This window comes from Orycteropus afer, unplaced genomic scaffold, assembly GCF_000298275.1.
Source record: "Orycteropus afer afer isolate SDZICR_OR568_19922 unplaced genomic scaffold, OryAfe1.0 scaffold00183, whole genome shotgun sequence".
Taxonomy (NCBI): Eukaryota; Metazoa; Chordata; class Mammalia; order Tubulidentata; family Orycteropodidae; genus Orycteropus; species Orycteropus afer.
In genome coordinates this window covers 4,615,342-4,632,863 of record NW_006921770.1, presented here as the reverse complement: position 1 = coordinate 4,632,863, position 17,522 = coordinate 4,615,342, and the positions used below count along the sequence as shown (strand labels likewise).

Below are 17,522 nucleotides of genomic sequence, written 5' to 3'. Positions count from 1 at the left end.
AAGTCATATTTACTCACTGACTTTCATTATCTTTTCCTTGTTACATTACCAGATATTTATGTCTATAATAGTAGATATGGGAGATAATTTCTTGCCTTAAATTACAAGGTTTAAAATATTACAGCTGCATTAAATGAATCTACAAAAAATGTTTGTTTCTCCTGTCTCTGTAGTTAAGTGAAAGATGATTTTAATTTACTGAGTAAAGATCTGTGAGGTTACTCAGATATGGACTCCTTTAAATTAAGAATTATTTTGCATAATAAGAAGTGATAAGCTGTGGTTTCAGATACTCTGAGCCTTTATGAATATTTTAATCTTATAGAATACCTTAGTATGATAGTTATTGGTTCATCTTTATGGTTGATCTGAGTCAGATGTTTTTTAAATTAATATTGAAAAAGAAGTAGTAGTTCTATATAGTTCGTGATTTTTTGGTTAATAAAGATCATGAGACCATGAATGATTTAAGTATATTTATGAAATTTGAAGTGGTGGTGGTCATTTGCATTTAATTGTAAACCATTTAAAGAAAGCACAATAAAAATTCAATATACCATTGACGTGTACTTAGTTTAATGGCATCATATTTATCCTATATTTTTTGTGCTGGTGCTTAAATTTTATATGTTAATACTTTGGGGATTTTATCCTGATTTTCCATAAGGTAAAATTAGATGGTCTGGAGAAAGAAACACTGAATCAGAAGAACAGCAGTGACCTTCAGGTTAAACATGAGGGTGAAGGGACGAAGGCGTGGACACCATCACCATCAGGTTTAAGGGGACTTGCCGACCCCAACTTGAATGCTGTAAAAATTGAAAAGTTATCTGATGATGAAGAAGTGGACATCACAGATGAGGCAGATGAGTTGACTTCTCAAGTACCTGAAAAGAAGCCTAGCAGTGGTCTCTTACTAGACGTTCCTGATAATAAAACTCAGGAGACCAATCAAGGAGAATTCATTGCTTCTGACACAGAGAAAGAATCCTTTTCTAATTCTTCCCAGGAATATCTTCAGAATGTAAAGCAAAGTAAGGCAGAACCGTTTTCAAGCTCAGTAATTACATTATGGACTGAAAAACAAAGCACTAGTGACAAAAAATCAGTTGACTCAAATGATCAGAAATGTAATGAGCTGATTAAAAACTATGATAAGCATTATGAAAATGGAGTAAGAGATGACGCTAGGCAGCTGCCTTTTCTTGAGCCTTGTGAAGTTCAGAAAGATTTGAATGATCAGGAAATGCTTTTTCAGTCTTCCTGTCAAATTGAAGGGGAGAATCATGAGGAAGAAGAGCTTAAGCCACCAGAACAAGAAGTAGAAATAGATAGAAACATCATTCAAGAAGAAGAAAAACAAGCAATTCCAGAGTTCTTTGAGGGACGCCAAGCTAAAACACCAGAACGCTATTTGAAAATTAGGAATTACATTTTGGATCAGTGGTAAGAAAAATTTATATTTTATATGCTGTTTTAAAACTCATGATTCTCTGGATTATTTTAATTTGGCTTATTAAGAATTTAATATCTCACATTGACTGTGATCCAGAGAGCTTATTATTGTATTTACATAGGCTAGATTTTAAATGTCTCATAGTGAACCTTTTTGGAAAGGTTTGGTAAATGAGAGATATAGGTCATTGCCTTAAGAAGCTATTTCTTGGGATAGTGTTGAGAAGATACAGATAGAGAACATTTCTTTGGAAAGGAGAGAATGCCTTGGTTTTTTCAAGTCTGTAATGCACTTTGAAATAAAATGATTAAAAAAAATGGCGTCGAGTCGTTTCCAACTCATAGCAACCCCTCCTTGGGTTTCTGAGGCAGTATCACTATGAGGTATATTGCCCAATCTTCCTTCCAAGAAGTGGCTGGTGGGTTTGAACCACCAGCATTCTGGTTAGCAGTCAAATGCCTTAGGTACTCTACACCAATTCTCTTGAATAGATGCCTTTGCTTTAAATTTTGAACTTGTGGCATAATGTCCTTTATCAGACTTCATCAGGATACAGGAATTTTCTGATACATGAAGTTTATCCTCTATGTTGTGAACATCTTTTGTTTGAATTATTTAGTGGGAGAGAAAATAGACCAACAAACTTCCCACCCTGTTAACCTAAGTATAGTACAGGTTATTTGAATTTTTCTTAATGTCTCTATTAAGCCATCTTTATTCATAATTGTTACTGCTGCAGTAGCTACTGAATTGGATAGGGCCATCCATAGAGAGCTTCATAGTTCCATGTGGTTGAGGTGGTTCTTTGTCCCTTGTTTTTCTTTAGTGCTTAATCAAGGATCTTTTCATCCTTTGCAATAGCTTTCTGGTAAACCTAGAAAGGTTACAAAGGAAAACATAACCTGGTTTATTAAATCAGTAACTTTCATCTTACTCACAATATTAAGTCATTTGTCTCTTAAGGATAACCATATTCTAAGAAGGGGATTTTTTTATCTTGTTTTTGACTCAGAGCTATCTCACAGATGGTTAGGGTTGCTAAAAATACTATTTCTGGGTAAGGGCACCATCATAGTAAAGAATACTTGTAAGGAGCAGCTGACATTTTTATAGTTCTTTACAGAAAGTTTTTCTATAACATCTCATTTGATTCTTCACAGCAGTCCTGTGAAATAAGCAGGTGTTATTAGTTCTATTTAATAGAGAAGGATTCTGAGGTTTAGAAAGATTTCTAGACCTGCCTTTGATTATATATAATGGCCAGCCAGTAACAGGAAATATTTCACTCCATGTCCTGATTGTAAATCAAACTCTTTCCACTATTCCACATTGCCTGATTCATACTTTAAAATAAATAAATAAATAAATAAAATGAAATTAGATCTCTGTTTACTTTTGTTCTTAAAAGTAAGAAGGTGAAAAACAAAATTGAAGGACTTCAGAATCATAGCAATATTTATATGAATAATTAATGTTACTTTGAATTTAGGGTTCTAAATAAGGCAGAATAATTTATATAGGTAGTAAAAACTATATGACAGTGGTTTACTCATGTCATTTGTCTTAATTCATGAAATGGTCCCCATGCCACTTGTTTTAATTTATGAAATAATCCCCAAACCAGTTAGATGTTGCTCTTTCAATATGGTGATTTAGCAGAGCAGAGAGTGTTAGAGAAAAAGAAATGTTTTGAAAAGGAACTCATATCTGTTCTCAGAAATAGAAAGAATGGTTAGAGATGAGCAATATTTATTTTATTATTTTTTTTTAAAGAAAAGTTTTAAAAATAAAAAAATAAAATAAAAGAGTCTTGTCAGATTTCTTTGTAGCTAAAAGATCCTTTCCATAAAAGCACATGGAATTGATTGCCTGTTAGGGGAATGTTTTTATTAAAATATTAACAACTGCTATTATTGAATACCTACTAAATACCATGCATTGCTTCTAAATCGTCTCCAGTCCTCTTGACAATTTTGCAGAATAGGTACTGCCCTCATTTTACAAAGGAGAAAAATGAGGTTCAGAGAATAAATAACTTGTTCCAGGTCACACTCGGCAAAGGTTGATTCCAGCATCTGCAATCTTGACTTCTTATTTTCACACTTGCAACTTGAGGCCCTTTCCCTGACTTTTCATTCTGCCTTGTATGCTTTTTCCTCGCAGATCTTGGTGAGTCTTGCTTCGGCTTTCATTCAAGTCTGCTCAAGAGAAATCAGGCCTTCTCTGAGCTTCCTACCTAAAATAGCTCTTGTATCTCTTTCCTCTTCTCTTTGTTCTCTTATGCTTCTTTATCTTCATAGAACTTACTGTTAGCACATTACTATATTTTTGTGTATTACTACTTCCCCATCCACACACAAGAATGTAGGCTCAAAAAAAAATAATGCAGACTTTTGTCTGTGAGGGTAGATTTTTGTCTGTTTTATAACAATGCTTGAGATACAGAGGGTACTTAATATTTGTTGGAAGAAAAAGATTAATGAATCATCACTATTATTATGAACAAGTATTATAGTTTAGCAGTGTGTGCTAAATTACTGTGTTCTGTTTAAAGCCTTTGGATTTATTTGGGTATTATTCATTAGTTTTTAGAATTTGATGACCATGCTTATTCCTGCTTTCATCCCTTCATCTGTGTGCAGTTTGTTTCCCTTCCCTGAACTTCTATAAAATTTATGAGTTTTAAATTTGGTTTCTACTTCCCTAAACCTCCTATCTAAAATATTTAGTCTATGCCTGTTTTATCTCAGTGCATCTCCTTATCCTTCTTACACTTTTGTTTTAGTTCTTGTTGCTACCTGACATAGCAATATGACTCCCCTGTTTTAAGTTCTGGGAGCTCTGGTGGCGTAGTGCCTAAGGCATTTGACTGCTAACCAGAAGCCTTGCTATTCAAACCCACCAGCCACTCCCCGGAAGGAAGGTTGGGCAATCTACTTCCGTAGTAATACTGCCTTGGAAACCCAAGAAAGGGTTGCTATGAGTCATCGACACCACGGCAATGGTTGTGGTTTTTGTTGTTGTATGGTCTGTGATGTCAGGAACTTTGTATTGTTCTCACCACATCCCTAATGCCTAGAAGAATGTCTGATGTGGAGGATACAAGATAAATAATTGTAAAAGAAAACAGTGATTGAATAAGAAATATTTATGTTATATATCTAAATATAATCTTCTGTCTAGCTTGTTATATTAAGTATATTCAATAAATGTCTATTATATGAAGTTCTTACTTTTTCATAGTCTTTGGGAAGTTCTTGATTCCTTTTAGATCTTCTGTAATACCTGTTTCTGTTTTCTATGGAGAATAAGCACTTAATATTTATTGACATAGTGATTAAAATCTAATATAAAACTTTTACGATAAGTAGTTACTTAAAAAACATTGCCCAGCAAAGTAAGAATAGATGAGCCTACATAAGATATTAAAAATTAGAAAATTAATACTGAATACTTTCAAGAGTCTCTCGGTGATGCACATTATAAATGTGCTTAGCTGCTAACCAAAAGGTCAGTAGTTCAAGTCCACCCAGAGATGTCTTGGAAGAAAGGCCTAACAAACTACTTCTGCAAAAAACAGCCATTGAAAACTGTCTGGAACACAGTTCTACTCTGACACATGTGGGGTTGCCACCATGATTTGGAATTGGCTTTATGGTAACTGGTTTTAAATACTTTCCATATGGCATTATCAGAGTACCCTTTTTTATGAAAAAGATTCAATCTTGCTTGAATTTGGATCTGTAGATGAATAAGCTTCTAACTTCCAGGTCCTGGGGTAACCAGAATCTATTGAATTTAATATTGAGTAAGAAATAATACTTGTGCAAATTGTACTATATTTGTGAGTTTTTGCATCATTTAAAGATGCTTTATTTCAGAAAAAAGTACACTGGAATATTATGTATTAGCATTGCATTTATTACAAATTTATACATTGAGAAGGGGTAGAATTTTAAGATAGTTCAAATATTAATAGTTTTTCCCAGAAGTTTTTTTTTTTTTTTCTTTCATGTTTTTAATCCAAAGTAATTGTACTTCCATCTTTTAATTAGGGAGATATGCAAACCGAAATACTTAAATAAGACCTCAGTACGTCCTGGCCTGAAGAACTGTGGGGATGTTAATTGTATTGGACGGATTCATACATACCTCGAATTGATAGGAGCAATCAATTTTGGATGTGGTAAAAATAAAAACCAAGCAACATCTTTATTTGACTTTTTTATCCTTAAAACACACATTGATTTCTTTTGTGGTTAGATTGCAAGTAGATTTAGATAAAGAATTCAAAGAGATGCTGTAATATTATGGAATAAATATTTTTGAGATTTTGCTTTAAACCAGATTTCTGTTGATTAAACTGTATTTTCCTCTGACCTGTAATGAAAATTGTTGGTATCATTTTAAAGGAACAGTATTGAATATAAGTAAAGATATAATTTAAGAATGCAGTTTTTTTGGACAAATAAATTATTTTATGAGAAGTACGAAAAGGCCATTTAATTTGTAAATACTGTATTAGTGCTACAAATTCTTTCTAGCAATGTTTAAAAAAAATAATTTGTGAACTGCTACAGTTACATATAATAAAAGTGCCAGAATATTTTTTCATGGAAGAAAGTTTCTTTCACTTAGGTTTCTTTTTCAAGTGTAAAGTTAATGAATATGCATATATTTAAATGTATTCTGCCTTTTTATTGCATTAACATGACATACTTTTTAAAGAAAAATGTAACTATAGTCACACAGTGATAAGGTCATTAGAACCTTGTAACCCATTGTTTGAAAAGAGTATATTTTGTGTTCTGTGTCTATGAAAATGAGACATTTTACCAGAGCTTCCTGTCAGAGATTATTTTATTTTATGTAGAGGTGATAGCATTTATGGTCTGCCCTGGAGTCTGTCTTTCATTTCAGTGTCGTTCTTTCTTTGCCCATAGCACTGTATATTGAGACTGACTTTTCAGGAAAATTAAGAAATGTCAGCTTCCTTAGTCACTAAAAAGTGAAATCCTATTTTCTGTATTATATTTCCAAAAGGGATGTTGTTGTTACGTGATTTTGAGTCAGTTTTCAACTCGTAGAAACCCCATGTGACAGAGTAGAATTTGCCAAATTGCCTGGCAGATTTGCCAGGTCTTTTTCCTGCTGAGCCATTAGGTGAGTTTGAACTGCCAGCCTTTCATTTAGTGGCCAAACACTTAACTATTGTGCCACCATGGCTTTATCAGACTAGGCCTAGTACTCATTAGAAATTACACAAATTTCTCACTTTCCTAAATATTCCATTTGATGGAAATTTCTTCATAATGAAAGTATAATTTTTATTTAAGAACTGCTGAGTAACACATCAGATATATAAGTGTAGAATAAGGTAGACCCTTAGAAGCTCAGGTATAAAAAAATCTTAGATATTGACTTAATAATTTATAGTAAATGTAGATGTGTCTTCCTATTTTAACAAATGAGTTTCGTAAAACAAACTCAGTTTGTTTTTTTTTTAACAAATGATTTTAACATTCCTATTCTAACATGATTTTCATAAAACAAACTTATTGTTTTGTTTTTCCTTCTAATAGAACAGGCTATATATAACAGACCACAGCCAATTGATAAAGTACGAATCAGAGACAGAAAAGATACGGTAGAAGCATACCAACTTGCCCAGCGTCTGCAGTCTATGGTAAGCCGTCATCTTATTATTTAAATAATCTCTCCAAATTGCTCCTTACTCTGTAAATTAAGGCATGCCTACTTCTCTTTAACTGTTAAGTAGATAGCCAGTTAGTAGAAGAACATGTTTGCTCTTGTATTTCACCTTAGCCATTCACTTTTCTGGCTTCCATTCATTTTCATGTTGGTTAATGAGGCAAAAACAACCCAGCAAAAGCCTCAAAACTCAGTGACAAACTTTATACAGAGGTAGGTGTTCCCCTCCCTACCCTGCACTCCCCACCAAGTGGTCTTAGGCTATTTGTTTTTAATTTATAAATCTAATATATCTTTTAAAACAATACAGTTAAGCTCTTTTTCTATTTTCTTTTGTTTTTAATTACCTTAAGAATCAGCTTTGTAGAATAGTTACCTAAAATACTTTATCTTTTAATTCTTAGAAGCAGTGGGTTCTGCAGTATTTTAAAATTTTTTAATGTTATTTAAAAAAATTAATGATCCAAAACAAACTTCTTGCAAGGCGGAATCATGATATGATCTACTGGTTTTACTAATTAAGTAGAGTGAGATAGATGGAAAAAGCAATAGGTGATAGAGTAGATGTTTCTCTCAAAGTATTTAGGTTATAAACCACTTCCATATACGTTTGTTTTCTTAAGAAAGGATATTTTTGTACGTTCACTGTGGATAATGCCAGTCATTGTCCTCTGGCAGTTGATCCATCTTGAGGGCTGGCCTTAGTACATCAGTAAACTGAGTATTAGTATTTGCACTAGAGATCACATAGAATTTTGCAAAACCAACGACTTATTCTTGCAAGTACCTTTTTCAACAACACAAATGACGGCTATAACAGGGACTTCACCAGATGGAGTACACAGGAATCAGATTGACCACATTTGTGGCAAGAGGCAGTAGAAAAGCTCAACATCTTCAGCCAAAACAAGGCCAGGAGCTGATTGTGCAATAGACTATCAACTGCTCATATGCAAGTTCAACTTGAAGACAATTAAAAGAAGTCCACAAGGGCCAAAATATGACCTTGAATATATCCCTCCTGAATTTAGAGACCATCTAAAGAATAGATTTGATGCATTGAACACCAGTAACCAAAAACCAGAAGAATTGTGGGATGACACCAAAGAGCAGCTCAAGCAGACAGAGCCAATTACTATAATGAAATGTGTAAAGACCTGGAGTGAGAAAACCAAAAAGGAGGAACATGCTCGGCATTTCTCAAGCTGAAAGAACTGAGGAAAAAATTTAAGCCTCGAGTTGCAATATTGAAAGATTCTATGGGCAAAATATTGAATGATGCAGGGAACATAAAAGAAGATAGAAGGAATATATGGAGTCACTGTACCTAAAGGACTGGTCAATCTTCATCCATTTCAGGAGGTGGCATATGTTGAAGAACTAATGATATTGAAGGAAGAAGTCGAAGTTGTACTAAAGGAATTGGTGACGAACAAGGCTCCAGGAATTGATGGAATATCCAATGAGATGTTTCAACAAATGGATGCCAGCTGGAAGCACTCACTTGGCTATGCCAAGAGTTTTGGGAGAAAGCTACCTGGCCAATTGACTGGACGAGATCCAGATTTGTGCCCATTCCAAAGAAAGGTGATCCCACAGAATGTAGGAATTATCAAAAAATATCATTAATATCACATGCAAGTAAAATCTTACTGAAGATGAAGATAATTAAAAAACGGTTGCAGCAGTATATTGACAGAGAACTTCAGAAGTGCAAGCTGGATTCAGAAGAGGATATGGAATGAGGGGTATCATTGCTGATGTCAGTTGGCTGTTGACTGACAGGAAAGAGTACCAGAAAGATGTTGACTTGTGTTTTATTGACTATGTAAAAGCATTTGATTGTGTGGATCATAACAAATTATGGATAACATTGAGAAGAATGGGAATTCCAGAATACTTAATCGTACTCATGAGGAACCTTACAAATGACAGGAAGCTGTCATTTGAACAGAACAAGGGGACACTTGTATGGTTTAAAATCAAGAAGGGAGTGTGTCAGCATTGTATCCTTTTACCATGCTTATTCAGTCTATATGCTGAGCATATAATCTGAGAAGCTGGACTATATGAAGTACGTGGCTACAGGATTGGAGAGGAAGAATCATTAACAAGTTGCAATAGGCTGACAACACAACTTTGGTTGCTGGAAGTGAGGATGACTTGAAGCACTTACTGATAAAGATTGAAGACTACAGTCTGCAGTATGGATTACATCTCAATATAAACAAAACAAAAATCCTCACCACTGGACCTATAAGCTTCGTGATAAATGGAGAAAAGATTGAAGTTGTCAAAGACTTACATTGCTTGGTTCTACAATCGATGCCAGTGGAAGCAGCAGTCAGGCCATCAGACAATGTATAGCACTGGGCAGATGTGCTGCAAAGGACTTCTTTCAAATGCTGAAGAAAAAAGATGTCTCCTTGAGGACTAAGGTGCACCTGACACAAGTCATGGTATTTTCATTCACCTCATATGCATGTGAAAGCTGGACAATGAATAAGGAAGACAGAAGAAGAATTAATGCTTTTAAGTTGTGGTGCTGGTGGAGAATGCTGAAAATACCATGAACTGCTAAAAGATCTAACAAATCTGTCCTGGAGGAAGTGCAGCTGAATGCTCCTTGGAAGTGAGAATGGCCAGACTTCATCTCACCTAGTTTGGTCATGTCAGAAGGGACCATTCCTTGGAGAAGGATGTCATGCTTGGTAAGGTGGAGGGTCGACGAAAGAGGGGAAGGCCCTCAACAAGATGGATGCTGCGGCAGTGGGCTCAAGTATAGCAAGGATTGTGGAGCTGGCACGAGACCAGGCGGTGTTTCGTTCTGCTGTGCGTAGGGTTGCTATGAGTCAGAGACTACTTGACGGCACCTAACAACAACGACAGTTTTTCACTATTGCTATTAACTAGGCATTCTTTTCCTTTCTAAGACTGAGATATAATCTCAGTCTAATATTGCTTCTACCTTGCAGTATCATAGTTTTTGCTACATGTTCTTGCATATTTTCTACCACAAGTAGTAGAAAGGGAAGTTATTTTCTTGGTGGTTCTTTTTGATCTTAAAAATATTTTTCATAATAGTGTTTTACTTTCAAATGGTGAAAGGAAATGAAAATTAAAGAAGAAATCCAAGTAACATACAGAAAATTATCACTAATAAACTTCTAAACCAAGTATTATTGAATAAAAAATTAATAAAAAAAATTACTCATTGCTAATCAAAGATTATGATCTTTTTTTTTAAGAGCTTGTTTTACGTTCGATGTTATGTGTACATTTAGTTTCACTTCCCGTTTACTATGTCCATCCCTAACCCAGTCTCCTCCCCTCCCTCCCTTATAACCCTCACCCTGTGCCTCTCATATTTATGCACTCCTGTTTGTCTTGCAATGCCTCAATTTGAATGTTGGTCCTTTGGTGTCCCATGGTCTGTTGCTTTAAGGGATGTATTGCCGTAGAGTATGTGGGTGCGTCATCCTGGGCTGAGTGGTCTGCGTGTACATCTTATTAACTATTGGGCTGAGAGCCAGCCCCTGGGGGAGGTGAGTTTTATTCCAGGTGCAGAATGTATTCCAGGGCCATAGTATTGGGAGTCTCACCAGATTTCATCTGACCAGTAATTCTGGTCATTACTGAGTTTTTGGATTTTGTTCCCTCCCACTCTATCCAGGATCTCCAGGATCCTTTCTTGAGTGGTTGGCATTGGTAGCCAGGTACCATCATCTAGTTCTTCTGGTCTCAAGGGCCATCTATCTTTTAAGTGGAAAAATTAATTAAATTTTAGATAGGTATCATTTTGGTTTTGTAGAATTACATGCTGTGATTCCTGCAAGTTAATATTGTTACCTTTTGCTTTATTTTAATCAAATCACAGCGCACAAGAAGACGAAGGGTCCGAGATCCATGGGGAAACTGGTGTGATGCAAAGGATTTAGAAGGACAAACATTTGAGGTAACTTTGACCTTTTGAAATAGCTCATCGATGAAAGTTGTTTTTTCAATAATGTATGTGTATGTTTTAATATCTTTTATAAGCATTTAGTTCATAAGTATGTGTGTATATGTCTGTCTGTTTTCATTCCATGTTCATTTGTGCAGAACTCACTGGTAAACAACAAATTTTGAAGGCATTAGTGGTGCAGTTAACTAGAAACTTGACAATTTTTTAATAATGTGGTTCTCTGTTTCCATGTTTGTGTGTCTACATTAAGAACATCTGACATACAAATTAAAACAGTATTTTAATTTGTATGTCAGAACATGACTCAATAAGTTTATTAAAATGAAATCAGGCATACCAACTGGAAGTTGAGTCATGTTCTGACATACAAATTAAAATATTGTTTTAAGTGTTAAACAAAACTGAATTTATAATATTGAAGTGTTATGGAGCAGCATAAGCCAAGTTGCTAACATGAGATAATATTAGACATATTCTAGAAAAGGTGAATAGTTCATTTGGGCTAGAATTTAAGTTTGGTAGTAGAATGGAATGAATAGATATTTATATAGGATTTACTATATGACAGTGACTGCTGTCAGTATTTTGCAAACATTAATTCATTTTATCTTCACAATAACAGTGTAACATGTTAATATTACTGTTATTGTGCCTATTTAAAAGATAAGGAAACTGAAGCACAGAAAATCTTCAGTAACTTGCCTACCTAGTAAGCAGCAGAACCAGGCATGCTAGCTCTAGAGTCTATTCTTCATCATTTTGTTGTACTGTCTCTTGGTTGTGTAGAAAAAGTCAATGCAGTAGAACTTGGTGACAAGATATAGGAAGTAAGTAAGAAAGAAAGAGGAAGGACTCCGATGATTCTGAGGTTTTTAACCTGGTGGATCAGTACTATTAATTGAAATGGGTCAAAACAAGAGAAGGAGTGAATTGTAAATTTGGTCTGGCTATGGTTTTTGAAATATTTTTAAAAAATATATTATCCAGCAATTTGTTAGTAAGCATGAGAAGCATATGTATCAATTTAGTCTGTCTTGTTCTCAAATGCCCTTAAGTTTCATTTTAAAGGAGTATTTTTTATTAATTCCACCTCTGTGGGTTGATGGACTCTTTGATGAACTGGTGTTTTATGTTTTAGCATCTCTCTGCTGAAGAGTTGGCAAGAAGAAGAGAAGAAGAAAATTGTAAACCTTTTAAATCTGCAAAAGCTCCCAGGTCAACCAAAAGGTACAGTGTTATGTGATTTTTTTTTTCCCTTAACTTATCAAAAATGATTTTAAAATGTATGAGAAAACTGTCCAAACTAGCTATATTACATTGTTAATATTAAGTTGAAAAAATTCTGCTAACGTTTTTGAATTCTTTAATTTCACTGATCATCAACGAAACTTGTAAATTTTTTCAGGTTTGGGTGAACGTATAGTATCCAGTGTGTAAAGGGGCCTTGTTTATGGCAGGGTCTTTAGGCATTATGGACTGGCAACCTCATTAAACAACAGGTTCTGTCTTTAGATGGTGCTGATTCTTAATAGGATTTTTTTTATAATAAATGAAATTTTATAATTTGTAACAAGTTTATTTTTTTATACATTATTTTTTTCAGGTACTTGAAGATAACTCCTCTGAAATACTCTTACTTAAACTGAACATATACAGGTCCATTTTTTTCAAATGCCTTGATTTTCTAGACCTCACTTTTTGCAGAGGCCACATTAAATTGACTATAGTTATAGATACTATAGTTAGTATCTCTTTTAGAATAAGATATTCTAGAGTATCTTTTTTATTTTCGATAGAAAAACCCTAACACCAATTGTATGCCTTTGGTTACGTTGCTTGAAGCCTTTATAAGCCTTGAGTACTCATAAAATAAAAAATATAATAGCTAAAACTGTCACATATATTAACTGATTTAATCCTCTGACAACCCTCTGAGGTAGTTAATATTAATACTCTCATTTTAATATGAGGAAAGTAGAAAGCACTAACTGCTCATGCTAGTTAGTGGTGGAGCTACAACTAAATCTTAAGAATCTATATTTCTGACCATTGCACTGTATATTACGTCTCTAAAATAAAATAAAAATAAAAACTTAACAGTTTTAAGAATAAATTAAATGAGCCAATCTATGCAAAAAATACGAAACATAAACCAGGACTCTTCATCCAGTATTTAGACAGTTGATTTTCTCAATTTAAATATAAGGTTGTTAATCACTGATTAAAATGGCTACCTGGAATTAGTGTAAACCTCGGATGTCTTCGTTCAGTCAGTGATAAACTTCCACAGTTAACCCATTTCTTTATTTTATGCCTAAGGATAATCATAGCAAATATCAAGCTTAAATTCAGATAAAGTATTTTTGATTCTTTATGCTACTCTGCTAGTTTTCTAGAAGTTTATTCATATAAAAAATGAAATTTAGATTTACTTACCAGATTTACATTTTCATAAATCCGTTCTTGTTCTTAATAATCACTTCACAGGGTAAAGGCTCAGAAATCAGCTGTTTATAGTCTTTCCTGGAGTCCTGCCGTGTTCAGCATCTAATTGTTCTGTTTCTAAAATCTGTGTTTTGAAAATCAGCCCAATAGTTTCCTGTCCCTACTCCTAAAATACCTTTCCCCTCCTCTGCAGCACCTCAGAAAACATTGGCAGTCATTCCACATCATGGTTCTGCAGGGCTCTGGGATACTGTTCTCTATTTTCTTCTCTGTCTTGACCTTTAGTTTCCTTTTATTCGTGTTGAATAACCATTTTCAAATTTGAAGATCTTCACTCAACACATATTTTTGAGTGCCTGCTATGTGTCAGGCACTGTTCTGCACACTTGGGACACGGTATCAAGCAGAACAAAGGATTCATTTGTTGCTAAAGGCCTCCTTGGTAGAATGGGAACTAAATAGTCCTGCTCATTTCTGGTTATGTTAACATGAGCATAATCCTTATTTTTCTCCTCTTTTTTTTCTCTGAACATAGCCTAAAAATTCCTTTTTTCATTAGCTTTTTTCTCAAACCTCAGTTCTCTACTGGGCGAACACTTTCTAACATACCTCAGATTTATATATGCTTTTATATCTAACCTTGCTTATGTGCTTCTGTCCATCTTTTTTACTTTTTCATTTTAAAGTATAAATTTATTGTAGAACTCCCTCTATACATCCTTTATCAGAATTGTCATTCATTCATTCAACAAATACTTTGAATCCCTATTATGTGCTGAGCATATTATTGTACTAGCAGAAGTATTTTTGAGAAATTTCCATCATGTCTTTCAGGTCTCATGTCAGGGAATCAGTAACATTTTCTTTGAACTTCATGAAATCTGCTTTCACTGTATGATACCTGTCTGACTGTACTGTTTTTTTTTTCCTCTGGATTTTAAAAGAAATTAAGACAAGATAATTTACTTTTTCCCAATGTGTTTACCACTCCCCATTTCTTTGTCAAGTTCAAAAAAACAATGCTTCTTCCACAAAGGTTGTATGAAGTGCCCTAAGAAATCTTAGTTTACTGTTTTTCTCATTCAGATAGAATTTGGGTTTAGATTATTGATACACATTTTTAAGTTTTTAGAATTTATTTAATAAGAATAAAGTTATTTTTCAAGTTTTGTTTTTAAAATTATATTTTAAATGAATATTTTTTTCTCTTTCAGCTCATTTGATCCTTTCCAACTGATACCTTGTCATTTTTTCAGTGAGGAAAAGCAGGTACTTTTTATGAGTAACCATGATGCTTCCCTGTCAGACACGAAATACTCTTTTTCTATGTATGCAAGGCACTGTATCAGTGTGGAAATAAAAATGTTTCAAATGTAATTCCTGCTCTTAAAGGATTTGCAGTCTACCTTATTTTTAGCAAATAACGTCCCCGTTATGTTTTTTGCCAACCGTGCAACTCCCTCCCCCCTTGGCTATTTTCATAAGCACACTATGCCCAACGGTTTATGTGTTGGTGCGTTATTTGCAAAAAATACGATATTTGGAAAAATGAGGGACTTGTATGTGAAGGCAAGGTTATGTTAAAGGTCAGATTAATTATGCAGATGGGAAATGAGAGCAGAATTTCTTCATGATGGGGTTTTGAAAAGTAGAAGTCTGGTTTGAACTGAACTTTAACTGAAATGAGGACTTGGTAGGATAGGTAAAGGAGAAAAAGGAGGACATTCCAGTTTAGGAGAACAAAATCTGTATTTTTATGCCCCCCCATTTTTTTTTTTCTTTATATTTCAGGAGCCATTTCAGGTGAAAGTGGCTTCAGAAGCACTTTTAATAATGGATTTGGTAAGGATAATCTATTGTGTTTATTTAGCTATTCTGATTTCTATTCTTGTGTATTTTTATTGCAGGCATAAGAGAGATATGGAAGACGTGTATTTTGGATCTTAACTATCCTCTTTTACAAGGAATCTAAAAATAAGTCTTTTCTTTTGGAGAAAAGCCAAACAATTGCATGTTTCCATATTTTAGAAAAAAATAAATTAATGTGAGTTTTGCAGACTGTTTATCATCATTAACCCTGTTTCCATCTCCTGGTACCCCTTGTCTGCTGCCTTTTAGATAACTGCAGCAAAGCACAACTCCTGTAATTCGGAGGCTCCTTGTTTGCAATCTACTGATACCTCCAACGGTTGTGTGTTTGTGTATGGTGTTTTTCTATAAGGTCCACAATGATTTTGACTTTTTATCCTTGTAATATCTTTCCTGAGGAGGGAAAGCAGTGGTATATTCATTTTCTAAGTGAAAAAGTGGAGTCTTGAAGTATGTAAATGTTTTGTTCAAAGCTTCTCAATCAGCAGTAAAGAGAGACCAAAACCTGAGCCTCTGTGCAGCTAGCCTAGCATCTAATTTCTCTTCTATGCTCTTTCATTTAGAAAAGCATAATCGCCATACTTGTAAATGACTTTCCTGTGATAAGTGAGTTTTGTTCTAATTCTTTGTTGGATGGGTTTGTGCCTTTGGGCTAAGACTGTCTTTTATTTCATTTAGCATGCTCATGTTTCTATGGCAGAAGTGATTGGTCTATTAGGAGGAAGATACTCAGAAGTTGATAAGATAGTTGAAGTAAGTTCTCTTCGTTTTAAAATTTTTTACATTATTGTTTAGTCCTGTTGCCATGCCAAATATTTTTGTAAACTTCAGGAAATAAAATACAGACTTTATCTATGATAAAAATGAGAATATGCAAATGTAGAAAGTTGTATGTTCCCAGAAGTAACAATATGCCATATATTGAGAGCCTGTTGCCTTTTACCATCAAGAAAGAGAGAACATAGCCAGGTTTTGGTTACTCGTTATTTGTACCAATAAGAAACTACAGCTCCTAAGAGGCCAGGAAATTGTACTAACACAGAGTTGAAACTTGGAATGCATCAGGTATAAAATAATAGGAGTAGATGAAAGAATACTTTTGTACAAGTATTATATGGACTAAGCTGGAAAATGAAATACTGTTATTACCTTGTTTGAAGAATACATTCTGAGTTTCTAGACTACACTCATAATTTTGATCTATAATACATTCGTAAATTATAGACTGCCAGTAATATAGTCAGATAAAAGGCTTGGCTCTGAAAAGTTACTGTATGTATCTTTTTTAAAATGGCTAAAACCGTTAAAGGAATATAGTTAACAGAATTTCAGTATAATCGTATGAGGATTAAACCATTACAGGTCTGTGCTGCAGAACCATGCAATAGTCTCAGTACAGGACTGCAGTGTGAGATGGATCCTGTGTCACAAACACAGGCCTCAGAAACCTTGGCTGTCAGAGGCTATAGCGTTATTGGATGGTATCATTCTCATCCTGCCTTTGATCCTAATCCTTCATTACGAGACATTGACACCCAAGCCAAATACCAGGTATGTTTATATATATATATGTTGTTATTGTTGTTGTAATGTGCCGTCAAGTCAGACCCGACTCATAGCGACCCCTCCTTGGGTTTCCAAGGGAGTATCACTATGGAAGTAGATTGCCCAACCTTCCTTCCGAGGAGTGGCTGGTGGGTTTGAACCGCCAGCCTTCTGGTTAGCAGTCACATGCCTTAGGCACTATGCTACCAGAGCTACCAGATATATATATATATATATATATATGTAGTGTATATCTATATTCTGTGATTACATTGTTCTTCCTCCCCTGTTGCTTTCTATTAAGTATACTACAGTTTTTTATGTTTGTAACAAAATAGATCATTTCTAATTCTTCATAGTTTTAAGTTAAGAGTTTTTTCCTGTTTGTAAAAATAATACATGTTTATGTAAACATTTGAAAAATCAGCTATTTTGTTTACTACAGACAGGCCATGAAAATAACAGTGATAAGTACTCCCAGAGTTTTTAAAAGTGAATAGGAACAATTAGTGACAGGAGCTGGACCTAATG

The 17,522-nt window shown here is 34.3% G+C and overlaps 1 protein-coding gene across 1 annotated transcript in view; it reads left to right on the top strand.

The window, feature by feature from the left end:
• The window catches only part of MYSM1 (Myb like, SWIRM and MPN domains 1), a 46,962-nt gene that overhangs the window by 16,083 nt on the left and 13,357 nt on the right, over positions 1 to 17,522 (top strand). The window contains exons 8-16 of the mRNA XM_007947410.2: positions 668 to 1,446; positions 5,512 to 5,642; positions 7,039 to 7,142; positions 11,046 to 11,123; positions 12,271 to 12,359; positions 14,792 to 14,846; positions 15,369 to 15,419; positions 16,125 to 16,199; positions 16,809 to 16,997. Coding sequence (XP_007945601.1) covers positions 668 to 1,446; positions 5,512 to 5,642; positions 7,039 to 7,142; positions 11,046 to 11,123; positions 12,271 to 12,359; positions 14,792 to 14,846; positions 15,369 to 15,419; positions 16,125 to 16,199; positions 16,809 to 16,997 — 1,551 coding nt within the window. The remainder of the gene's footprint in view (positions 1 to 667; positions 1,447 to 5,511; positions 5,643 to 7,038; positions 7,143 to 11,045; positions 11,124 to 12,270; positions 12,360 to 14,791; positions 14,847 to 15,368; positions 15,420 to 16,124; positions 16,200 to 16,808; positions 16,998 to 17,522) is intronic.